Source organism: Phalacrocorax carbo, chromosome 1 (assembly GCF_963921805.1).
Source record: "Phalacrocorax carbo chromosome 1, bPhaCar2.1, whole genome shotgun sequence".
NCBI lineage: Eukaryota > Metazoa > Chordata > Aves > Suliformes > Phalacrocoracidae > Phalacrocorax > Phalacrocorax carbo.
The window spans coordinates 188660844-188673447 of NC_087513.1; the positions used below are offsets into that span (position 1 = coordinate 188660844).

At 45.5% G+C, this 12604-nt stretch overlaps 1 protein-coding gene across 1 annotated transcript; it reads left to right on the forward strand.

The window, feature by feature from the left end:
• The first annotated feature begins 4045 nt into the window (after window positions 1-4045).
• On the forward strand, window positions 4046-4793 carry CCDC70 (coiled-coil domain containing 70). The gene is given in 2 exon segments (XM_064448563.1): window positions 4046-4123; window positions 4344-4793. Coding segments are annotated over 2 exon segments (528 nt in total).
• Window positions 4794-12604: the final 7811 nt, after the last annotated feature.

Genomic DNA, 12604 nt, shown 5'->3' on the forward strand with positions numbered 1-12604 from the left:
TCAAACAAATGGGATTACTGAGAAAAATTTGGCTCAAGGTCTCATGAACAGAGAGAACACTGTGACTCAGTGAAGCACTCTACAACCAAACAGAAACCAAACAGCCTTCTCTAAACTTTAATACAATTTCAACAGAAAAAGAGACAACTTATTCTGTCAACAAAGCACCTCATTCACATCCTGCAATATCAGGGGCTGAGTTGTACTAAATGCATTTACAGTGCATATAATTAAAATATTGCACTTTCACAGAGAAGTAGTTCAACTGACCAAAAGTTCAAAGACTAGGAACATTAATTGAGGTTCAAATACCTAGTATAAAGATGAACCTGATTTTCAAATCCGCTCATCCACCACTTCTTCCCAATGACTTTAGTAGGAACAACCCATTTTAAAGTCAGGCTAGTCTTCTAAAGCAAGCTTTCAGGTAGATTTAGGATCGTGGATTTACTTTTGCAAACCATCTGGTCTTGGCTGTATCTGTGCTCAGCTTTATCTCCCGTTACTTGGTTTTGTTCAAATAACACAAGGTACGGTAGCACTTACATTGGGTGCCAAATTTAGACATGCAACGGTAATGGTATAATCTAAGCATGTGTCTAACATTTAGTGTAAGTGCTGTTCACGTCTTCCAGCCAGCTTCCCTAAACCAGGAGGGAAGCCAGCGAGGATAATATAACCCATGGCTGGGTGTTCTTCAGAAGCAACCAGCACGAAAACGAAACAAAACACCAGTCGTGGCTCAGACTCTGCCAGGAGCCCAGTGACTCCTTCCAGCTGCACCCAGCATCACTGGACTCTCAATCAATGGTTTCAAACTTTGTGAAATTAGATCACTGTAGGTGACCAATGGATCACAGTCACCAGTGGGCATCAGAGACCCAGCTGCCATAAGGACAGCTGTCTGTAAGTATTACATGTCTCTGTTACAGAGTTTTACAAAAGCTAAGTTTTCCAGCAGCATGACTACAATTACTAGATATTTTGGGGGCTTTATTTTTCTGATGGTGTGAGATGGTTAGAGCAAGAAGAGTTACAAGAGTCATACCAAGTAAAGACAAAATGTTTTCATTTTACATCTATTCATAAGACCTCACTCTAGTAAGAGAACAGATCTAAACTAGCATCAGACTTGTTAACCATTAGTTCTGCACTCTTAGAGATGTCTGCAGAAATCCAGTGACTATTATTTTGATGACAAGTGAAAGAGTGTTTGTAGACTTGTGGAACAAAATTATATAATTTAGTCATTTTCTGTGGGATAATAATGATGTTCTAATTGAAAAATGTACTCTGATATAATTATCCTACATCTTTATAAGCCTGCCTCAGGAGCACAGTAAAAGAACAAATGGGAATATTTTTACCATACCGTGTGAGAAAAGGCTCTCAAAATTTTATTTGTATCACTTGATGCATGTTCAGGAGATGGAAGCCTCATAAAAGCAAAATTATTTCCTGATTTTGTCTGGTAACCTCTTGGGGCATGATCCAAAGGAAGCTTTAGCCATATAAATCAGAGACAGTCTTCGAGGTGGGACTCACACATACGTGGGTGACCGTGCCCTGGTATGCATTGGGATATCTCCCCCAGCTTCCACCTGCAGTCCCCAAAGGACACAGGTCTCCTGCGTGTTATCTTCTGCCAGACCATCTACAGATAGGTTACATATTCCTGAGTGTCTAAAATAGCACTGGATGTTTCTGTTTAGGCACCTGGGTTGCTTCCTCCATGCCAGAGTAAAATTTGTTTTCTTAAGGAATTTTCCAGATGAACCTTGGAAGGGCAGGAAGGAAGAAGAAATGACTCCTTGTTTCTCCCTGCCCTGCTTTGCTGCTCTGGGTTGCTGCTCCTTCTCTGCCACGTTTTCAAAAGCAAGTCTCCTTTTGCAAAGAAACCACTCTGAAATTGCTGTGCAGGGCAGTCTGCCCCCAGGAAAGGCTCAGGATCTGGATCCATGGGGCAGGAGAGGACAGCTGTGGTTTCCATGTGGGTTAGCTTTAGAAGACCCCATTTCCGCACACAGGTCTCTGGGACTGTCTGTGTCATCTCTGTGCCTGCTACAGCAGCACATTATCTCTGGCTCTTTGACTCTGCTACAACACCAACACTGGCTTGTAAGCACTTATGACCGCCACGTGGACCTCTGGCTGGTTTTGGAACTTTATCCTGGTGTATAATCTGAAATCTGCCTCATCCCCATGTTGCTAGCAGTAACACTAGGCAGAGTGAAAGCCCATATGGCTTCCACTCACCTGCAGCAGTGCAAGTGCCGGGTCAGGCAGGGCTACATCAGAGCAGTGGGACACTGGACATGTGCACAACTTACCTAGGCTACAGAGGACCCCACCTAAAGTGTCAGTAATATGTTCCAGGCTAATGAGCATGGCAAAATTAGCTAAGTAGAAGCAACAACACCTTCATTTCAAAGAAGAGATGGTGTATTTGAGGCTGTTAACAGGCTGGCAGACGTTGCTGGAGCTTACAGGGATGGCTGGAACTGAACTGCTGTTGCCCTAATTGCTTCCAACTGCAATCCCAGGGAGCAGAAACTCAGCACGTCTTATTTACTGACATTTCTACTGTGAATGAAGAGGAACTGCCAACCCAGGAGCCCCACAGAAAGTGCAGGAAAAGCGGAGCCCATGTCAGGAACCCCTTTGGTGGAGGAGAAACAGCCGCTGCTTCGGCAGCTGCTCTGAAACCCAAGTAATAACAGGCTACTGGCAATTAGTTTTTGGCACATTTACTCACCTAATTTTTCTGGCCTTCTAGGCAAGTGGTATGGCACCACTAACCCCCCCGGATGAGGCAGCCCAACTGGGAGTGCACACCACTTGTTGTTGGGATCCTTTGCACACTGAGCAGGAACAAACTGGTGGGCCCCGGAGCAACATGAGAGTGAAGCTGTTAGATGGCTGCCTCCCGTCTTTCTCCCCTCCAACCTTCCAGCGAAGCTCCAGGTGTGGGAGGAAGGTTCACAAGTCAGGAAGCAGCATGGGGAGGAAACAACAGAACCAAAAATCTCCTGTATTCACCCAAAGTCCCCCAGCAGGTTCCCTCCCGCCCCTCCCCTCCCCCCCCCCCCAGCTTTCCATCCATGAGAGCTCATCACAGTTCTCTGAAGGAGCCGTCCACCCTCTGCCCTGTTCAGTTGTTGCAGAGGTGGGGAGAGGCAGGAGTTGTCCAGATGTCACTAGAAGACCCCTTGGCCATATCCAAAACACTGGGGAAGAGGATCGGGCCCTGCCAGTACCCAGCTCAGCTCTTGGAGGAGGGAGGAAGCCTGAGATAAGGAGGGTCTATGCCTTCAGCACAGTAAAGGTGTGATGATGGTGTTGCATGCTGGTGGGTGCAGGGGCTCAAGGGACGGTGTGTTTGCCGGTGTGCATGGGAAGTCCTGCAGCTTGGGCTGTCTGTCCATCCTGGCACGGTGCCTTGGAGCCATCATGTGGGCATGGGTCACTCCCCACCTTCTTGTTCTTCATGCAGAGCAGATGCATATTGCTATTATCTGCATTGCATCCGCAAATGCCCCTGGGGCCTTTCCTGACTGCAGCAAGGGAGAGGCAGGCTCATAATATATTAATAATCAAGAGTTTTTTATTTATAAGGCAACCTGCTCCCTGCTAAGGAGCTGGAGGCACTGTGCAATAAGTCACAATAAATCTAATACAACAGTATAAATAAGCAACCAGCTTTAATCCTAGCTGTAGAATTACTGAGTAGCGAACAGAAAATTAGATTTTTGTTTCCTCTTCATTGTTCAAGTTTCACATGATTCTGGAAGCTGTATAATTTTGGGGGGAGTCTGCGAAGGGACAGGAGATGTAGCCAAGGGTCAGAGAGATGAGAGTGCCTCAAGCACCGGAGGGAAAGGGGCAGAGGTGTATGTCCTTCAGATTGGGACCCGCTGACTGGGGCTGGGGGGAGCAGCGCAGTGCCAAAGGCTGGTCCTGGCATAGCCCCTCAGCCCTCTCCAAACCAGCAGCACCTGGAGTCACAGTGGGAAATGACTTGGAGAAATCCCAGCCTTTGCCCTGCATGGCACAGGCTGACTTTCAGGTGGCACTGCAGTTCGTGCTGGCCGAGTCCTGGGCAGGGATTTCTTTTTTGCGCATGGTAAACATCTTCACTTGTGGTATAACACTACTGCAAGTCAGCTATGACATAGGTTTGGGTGATGTTATCACTGACACCCATGGCTCTGCTCTCTGTTGGGCCACAAGGCAAGAGGGAGAGGGCCGGGCTGGGTCTCTGCCCAATCCATCAGTGACAAGCAGGGAACAGGAGCTGCCATTGCCAGCTGACGTCCTGTTCTCCCTACTGCATCTCCTGCCAGCAGAAGCTCATCAAGAAGCTGCAAGCTGAGAAAGCCTTTTGGGAGGAGATTCAGATTTTTCATGAGACAATGAAGAGCTTTCAGGAGACGATGAAGGTCTTTTGAGAAAGAATCAGAGATTTCAAGATGGCCATCCAAGCCTTCTGGGAAGAGGAAACGCCCATCTGGGAGGAGGAAGCTGCCTTTCAGGAGGAAGAAAAGGCTATTCAGGAGGAAGCAGAAGCCTTCTGGAGGGTGTATCATGACTTCTGGAAGGACTTTAATGCTTTCTGGAAAAGGGATAAGGATTTCCGGAAAGAAGATCAGGTCTTCTGGGAGAAAGACAGGATCCTTCTGGATAAGGACAGAGTCCTATAGGCAGAAGAAGAAACTCTCTGGGCAGATGAAACAGCTCTCCTGGAAGAGGATTGAGCTCTCTGGGAAGATGAGGCCCTCCAGGAAGATGAATAAAACCTCAGGGAGTATGAAATGTTGATCTGGGAGGAGGTCTTTGGTCCTGAGAGAGAGGATATCTTCAGGGATGCCACTGTCCACAGGGGAAAAGCTTAAATTGTCTGCTAGGCTCTGAAACGTGGAAAGCCATGTATAGTGATGTGGATACTTTATTTAAGCAGTGCTGCACTTCAGCCAGTTCTCTGAAATAACACCTATGGGTTTCTGTAGACAACATAACCCGATGTTGCCAATGTAAACAAAATCCATGGGGTCACAACAACCCCATGCAGCGCTACAGGCTTGGGGAAGAGTGGCTGGAAAGCTGGCTGGCGGAGAAGGACCTGGGGGTACTGGTCGACAGCCGGCTGAACATGAGCCAGCAGTGTGCTCAGGTGGCCAGGAAGGCCAACAGCATCTGGGCTTGTATCAGGAATAGTGTGGCCAGCAGGAGCAGGGAAGTGATCGTGCCCCTGTACTCGGCACTGGTGAGGCCGCACCTCGAATACTGTGTTCAGTTTTGGACTCCTCACTACACGAACACTGAGGTGCTGGAGTGTGTCCAAAGAGCAGCAACAAAGCTGGTGAAGGGTCTGGAGAACAAGTCTTCTGAGGAGTAGCTGAGGGAACTGGTGGTGTTTATCCTGGAGAAGAGGAGGCTGAGGGGAGACCTTATTGCTCTTTACAGATACCTGAAAGGAGGTTGTAGCGAGGTGGGTGTTTGTCTCTTCTCCCAAGTTGCTAGTGATAGAAAGAGAGAAAATAGCCTCAAGCTGCATCAGGGGAGGTTTAGATTGGATATTAGGAAAAATTTCTTTACTGAAATAGTGGTCAGGCATTGGAACAGGCTGCCCAGGGAGGTGGAGGAGTCACCATCCCTGGAGGTGTTCAAAAAACATGTAGATGTGGCACTTCAGGGCATGGTTTAGGAGACATGGTGGTGTTGCGTTGACAGTTGGACACAATGTTCCTAGAGGTCTTTTCCAACGTTAATAATTCTATGATTCCATGAGTCCATGATCTCTAGTTCTTGGAGCAAATCAGAGTAGAGGGTTTTTTTTAATGCAATTTGCTTTGAAGCCATTGTGCTTATGTTTTCAGGATATTATTTATTCTTTTAAGGTCCTGTAGCCTGAGGAATGGGGTAAACATCTGGTTTCCTGGCCTGGGTAGGTAAAGCCACAAGAAGGTGAGGGCTTAGTGGCTAAGATAATTTTCTGGAGCTAAGAACAGTTCACCTGACTCAGTGCAGTTTATATCAACTGAGTCAGTGCCAAAATAAGGCACTGATTAATTATAACCTTCAGATCCCCCATTTTTGAGAGTGACAGTTAACACTCCTGAGCCTTAATGAGACAACTTCTGCTGTTCCACCAGGTTTGGGCTTTGACTTCTCATTTAACTTCCTGCTGCTCTCAAGAGCATGATGAGAATATTTACCCACTTGGGTGAGCCCCCTGAATCCGCTGTCTGGCTGAGAGCAGCTTTGGCATCAGCCTTGCTGACATGGGGCAGAGGACAGGGAGTGAGAGGGATTACAGAAGTCAGCAACAGGTAGGAGAAGATGCAAGCTGGAGGGAAAGTTGGCAACAAGTCCCTCAGCAAGGGGGAAATAAATTTAGCAGTGTGACTATGTATGTGTGTGTGTAAGAGCAGGAGAAGGCGCACACAGGGACTGGGATTATTATTTACCTGCTGAGCTCCTATTGCCAGTGCAGGTACAGGAACCTCTAACAGAAAATCCTTGATAACTGCAGTGCAACACATAGTCAATATTTAGCAATATTTTAAGTGATGTGAGTACAGAACCAGTGCCTTCGGCTGAGCTGTGGCACAGGAATTGCAGTTTTTCTTTCCTCTTGAGGAACTGAACTCAGATTCTTCATGATTTCAAAGGCTGAGCTGTAAAGGCTGGTCTAGAAGCAAATCTACATTTGACCCTCTGTACATGCAGGAGCGTGGGGGACAAGAGTAACAGTGAAAAGTATTCATCTGAGTCAAACCAGGAATTGAAATTTTCTCTGGTGTGGTAGCATTAGTAACTCATTCTCCTTCAATACAGGATTTTAGCACTGAAAAAGGCTCAAGGACACAATGTAAGAAGCCTTTACAATTGCTGTTGAAGAATCTGATGACTCCTGCAACTGTTAGGCATACTTAGGCTGTCAGTCAAGCCTGTCAATCAAATTCAGTCCTTTGTGATCTGCTGTAGGATAAGGCTGCCTGTCCTGTTTAATTTTGCTCAAGACAAATTATGCACTATGCCTTTCCTGAAAAATCCATGAATATTTATTGCTCAATGAATAACCAGCCCATAAAAAAACAACCCAGCTGATTCAGCCAGGGTAGGAATATTTTGCAACCTTTGTTATTATTATTCTATTATTACCATGTAAGACAGAGATGAAGATGACCTATTAGACCATTCAGTGCAACTTCCTGCAAATTCAGGACTCTTACGCATTAGAGCTTTATCATTAGATGCTATAGAGAGAAAGAACCTTTCAGAAAATAACAGTATGCAAAAAGCACTTGTCACTTAATACATTTTAATGTCAAAAAGCCAAGAATTTATCTCAGTTATTCAAATCCACATGTCAAATTAACATCCATTAAACTAAAATTAGGTATGCTTTCACTTGCAAAGAACTTGAAGCACATGAAATGCTCTTAGGAGAGCTCCTAGTCACTTATTTCACAGGAGAGCAGAACAGTGCTTCTCCAGTGAGAGTGCTGTCAGTATAATACAATAGTTGTGAAATTTAAGGCATTACACAATGGAGCACAGAGGAGCCATAAGTTTAGCCAGAGAAAAGCGTATACCAATATGGTTTTAGACTGCTTGTGGCTCCCCTGAAAATGCTTCATCCACCTAGTAGCTTCAGAGTGACCCTTGCTTGGGAGGCATTGCTGGAGAGAGAACACATGCAAAAGGCTTATCAGGGCTGGGTATTTGAAGTGGGACATAAGAGGGCACCTGCTCTGTGTCCAGCAGCTCTGGACTGAGGATGGATTTCAGAGTCATAAAGTAATGGGGGAACAAATAAAATAACTACTCTAAGGAAAAGCTTGCTTATATTTATCACCTCTGCATCATGGAGGCTTTTTGAGGTGTGATATTCAGAGTGAAAAAATACACAAGTACATGTCTCTTGGAGGAGCAAGTCTGCCGATCTGGCATAGGTTGGCTAAGGGACCAGGAAAGAATTGGGCTTGTCTGAAGAACTGAAGATGTTTGGAGCATGGACTCACCTAAAATAGAGTGGAAGGACCTAAAGAAACTGCCAAGCCCACCTGTGCCTCAAAAGCAGGCATACCTCCAATGCTCTGTGCAAACAATTCTCTAAGCTGTTTTGTTTGTTTAATTCCCAGCAGTAGTGTTGCACTTTAGTGGGAGGCTTGAGTTTTATTGATTTTTTCGTGGTGTCTGAGATGAACCTCCCTAATTGCAGTTTTGCCTTCTTATTTGTAGTCCTATCCACAGAGGATGTGGGGAAGAGCACTTCCTTTTGCCTGATATTTATCTGTCTGAAGCCTGGTATTGTCTTCTCTACTCAAGTCTCCCTAGACTAACCCACCCCATCTCCTTCTGGCCTCCTTCACTGACCAAGTGCTTTAGGTATCTGGAAGGCCTCTGTCCTCCCTTCTGGCTCTCCCTCCAAAGACCGAAAAATCAAGACAATTTGCAGCATCCAGACACAATCCCTGAAGACGCTGAAATGAAGATGCAGTGCTTGTTTTGCAGAAGAGATTCAGCCAGGAGTGAGGCAGCTGAGCCCTTCGGACACCAAACATCAGTGCTGAGCTGCACTGGTGCCAGTGGGTCCTTCTGCAGAGCAATGCCACCGCAACGAGCCCTGTCCTGTGCCCCAGGCTGTTTCAGCCCCTGTGAACAGAGAGCAAACCTGGGACTTACTCAGTGGCACAGAGTCAGGCAGAACAGGTGCCGATGTAACTTTAGACCGTAATCAAACTTCCTGCGGTTGCTGTTCAAATAAAGAGGCATTTAAGATAAAAGCAGAACAATTAGTTTAATTTCAAAGTAAACACAAGGGTAAAACCCAAATACAGAGAGACACGGTGAACCCGAACGAGCATTATATGTTGGCAATGCAATTAATTAAAAGTCAATGAGCTGTGTGCACTCAGGAAAGTTTTGGAGGCTTAGCAAGTCCTGTACAGAGCAAGCTGACAACAGGATGCAGAAATTTGACAGACTGGCTGGGCTGCACACCCAGAGCTCACCTGCTTCCTTGTGCAGGCAATACACTTCTTCCTCTTCTTCCCTGGACAAAAATATGGAAATACTATGGAGAATATTACAGGAAATATATGTCGAGGCAGAAGGGTCCCACTTTATCCACACTGAAAGGCAGCCCTGGCCTCAGCCACAGGCCAGCGAAGATGCTGATAAATCTGATATTCATATTTCTAGGTGACACTCAGGGGTCTTTTCTTTTAAAGTTTCTGCTCAAGCAATTCACAGCAGGCTATTTTCTACTCAAGGCCACAGCAATGGTGGAAATTACGACCACAGCTTTGTACTTATAAAGCCACAGAATATCCCAAAGCGTCTCACAGAGGGGTGATGACTACTCCCGCACAGAGCAATGAAGAGGCTGAGTCATTAGTGCCAAATCAGCATAAACATTTGAACGGGAGAAATAAATAGTTCCTGAGCTCACCTGCACGTTTCTAAAATGCAGCATGCCATCAGAAAGCATTCCTGACGCAGCTGTGGAGCTAACTCGAGGGAGAGGCAGAACATGGAAAATGGTAGAGAGTCATTTAAGTCAACTGACATGTCTACTTGTGTCATAAACCAGAATTGTAAGAGTGACAGAGAAATTAAAATTTATTCCGTATATGTACGTGTATATGTGTGTGTGTGTATAGCTATAATTCCCAACTCTGCGTGTCAGTCATTGCATAGGAGGAATGTAAAAAAGCTGGGAAACAGGCCTGTGACTCATGGGAAATTGGAGGTATGGAGAGCATCCAGCCACAAATATAAATCCTGCTGCTGTCCTGCCAGGAAGTCTGGCTGAATTGTTGAAAAGTCAGTACAGAGGGTGCCGTGGAAATTAAAGGAGGCGATAGAATACTGTGGCTGAAAATATCAGATGGGGAAAAGTAACCACACTTTCACCCTTCAGAGTTTAACATCTAATGTGGGTTAAAGAAGAGAGGAACCATGAAGAAACTGTGTTTTTAAAACAATTATATAATGCTGAAAATCTCTCTGTTTATCCCTTTGTCTCACTGTCTTTGTCTCTCCCCTCTTGTCTACTTTTAAAAATCTCTTATTTATTCATCGAGTTCGGAGCATGATCTGCAGAGAGGGAGGGAATTCCAGAATCTTGACATTTGGGGATTTTTGGGAAGGTTTTGGTCCTGATCCAGCAAATCACTCTGTCTATGCGGTCCCTGACAGTACTTGAAATGATCCAAATTCCCATCTAAATCCATATTTAGAATTAAAACTGGGATTCTGCTATCACTGGATCACAAGCAGTATGAGAAGCAGGCAAGGGGAGCACTCACAAGTGGTGATGGATTTGAGCACAAGCATACCTGCTTTGATAAAGTGGGCTTCTTTCAAAATAAAACGAAATTCAGATTTGCACCTGGTATCTTCAGAAACCATGGTGGCAACCCTGGAGTTATAAAGAGAAACACAGCTTGTATCTTGGCTCTTCAAGTTTGCAACACATCATGCATGAAACAGAACCACCAAGCAAGCAACCAGATTCCTTCAGCTGCAAATTGTCCTCTGCTTATTGGTGATCTTTGCCTGTGCGCTGTTGTGTGTTTGTACACGGGGACACATACTGGGAGAGAAAAAGTGGCTGGGAACCCATTAGTGTGTGCGGTGCGGGCAAAACACTATGCCCCTGCCCTAGTCATCCCCCTGCTCTGCCTCTGCTAGAAGTGCTGCTTCAATTACTAACAGCAGGAGCTGTGCAGCTACTGACTTGCCAAATCTCAGCGTTAACGCTGTGGAAGCATGTGATCTCAGCAAGGGGCCGTGACAGCACACCCTTCATGCCATCACCTTCATAGCATCCTATGCCTTGCTACACTGCTCAAGAACAGTACGTATAAAATAATCAGAGATGGTATTTCTTTGGTCCAAATGGAAACACAACTGTCCACCCTCCACATTTTTAACATGAGCTATAGTGTCATGATTTTGTTATCCCACAGAGCATTTTGGCCTGGGAGCTCTTCAAGCAGAATTACTGCTGTTGTTGTTTTTGTTGTTGTTGTTGTTGTTGTTATTATTATTATTATTCATGTGAATGCCACATTTCCAGAGTTCTGCTTAGCTAGCCTGAGAACACTGAAATAGAAATTGTGTTGAAAAGCTGTTATTTGGCTGCTCACCCTGCCAGTAAATTTCCAATTCATGTACAGGTTTTCCTCCCTGTTATTCAAGATCGCCTGCACATTTGTGGCTTGACTGCCATAATGCAGGCAGGAGGAAAGAAGTGTGAACCAAAGTAAAGTCTCTCTGGGAGCACAGCAGGTGCCTCTTTTGTGAACATGCTCTCTCTCTGCTGACTCACAAAAAAAGCAGCTTTCCCCGCAGATTCCATCACAATTCAAACTGCAGCCCAAACACATGAAGTCTGCCGAAGAGAAAGCTATACATCCCTCCGATGCTTCATATCTGCAATATATGCACTTAATTTTTCAAGTGGCCTACATTGGCTTTACATCGTGCCGAGATACACTGCATTCCCAGTGGCACTCAGATTTGCATCTATGCAATTAGCAGCAATGTTTAATTTAGAAAGCCAGCCCCAGCAGCAGCCTAATGGAAAGTCATTAATACTGTGAAGTAATTGAGAGATGAAGAAACAAATCTGCGACCTGACCTTTCGTGCTGCTCAACTGAGGAGTGGCACTTCCCCAGGAGCAGATGCAATCAAGGGCTGATAGAGGGGGGACTGATTAACTGGGCGGGTATCGCTTGAAGCACCCATCCTTGCAAGGATGGGGAGAGGGAATTTGTATAAACTGACCTTCTTTCTAATGAAGGCATAAATAACAAAGCCTGCAAGGATCCCTCCGCAGGGAGCCATCAGCCCTGCACCAGCCTGCTGAAAAGCAGCGGCAGCAGAGTACTTCACACTTTTATGGTATACTTATATGGTATATGGTATATGGTACACTTATATGGTATATGGTACTTCCTGCTCAGAGGTCTCAGCGTGTGCCACACTCTTAGTGCATTTACCCCGCAGCGCTGCTGAGAGTTGTGCAGAGGATGTTATTGCCATTTTAAAGAAGAGGACAGAGAGGGGCTGAAAGGCTAAGGCTGAAAAAGGATTTTGTGGCAAATCCAGGAAATATAACTCCCTCCTTCCAGATCTCCACCCCGCCTGCGACACCAGCCTGCCAGCAATACTTAAAACATGCATATCTTTCAAAATGTGTGGTGACAACTGGGCATCCTAATCCATACTTTCTCATATGGCTCTGGCATACATATCTCTGTGACAGATAAAAATCTGGTGCTTTTTACTTTTGACCCACCCCATTAGCAGACATTTGTCAATCAGGAGCTTATGGTATATCACAGGTGAATAAGTTCCACCTCCTTAGTCTCATGTATAGACCATTAATTACAGCAAATCCTTATTTTTCAGTTTAAATGGGCCAGTGTCTAGCCACTGATTCAAGATATAGCTTTCTTACAAGACTGAATCAATTTTTCAACACCTGAAGTTTTCTCTTGCCAGTCCAAGGGTGACAGCTGACTGCAGCCCGCACGAGAGTCACAGTCTGTGGCTTTCCTTGAGGAGTCTTCTGGAGATCCCTGC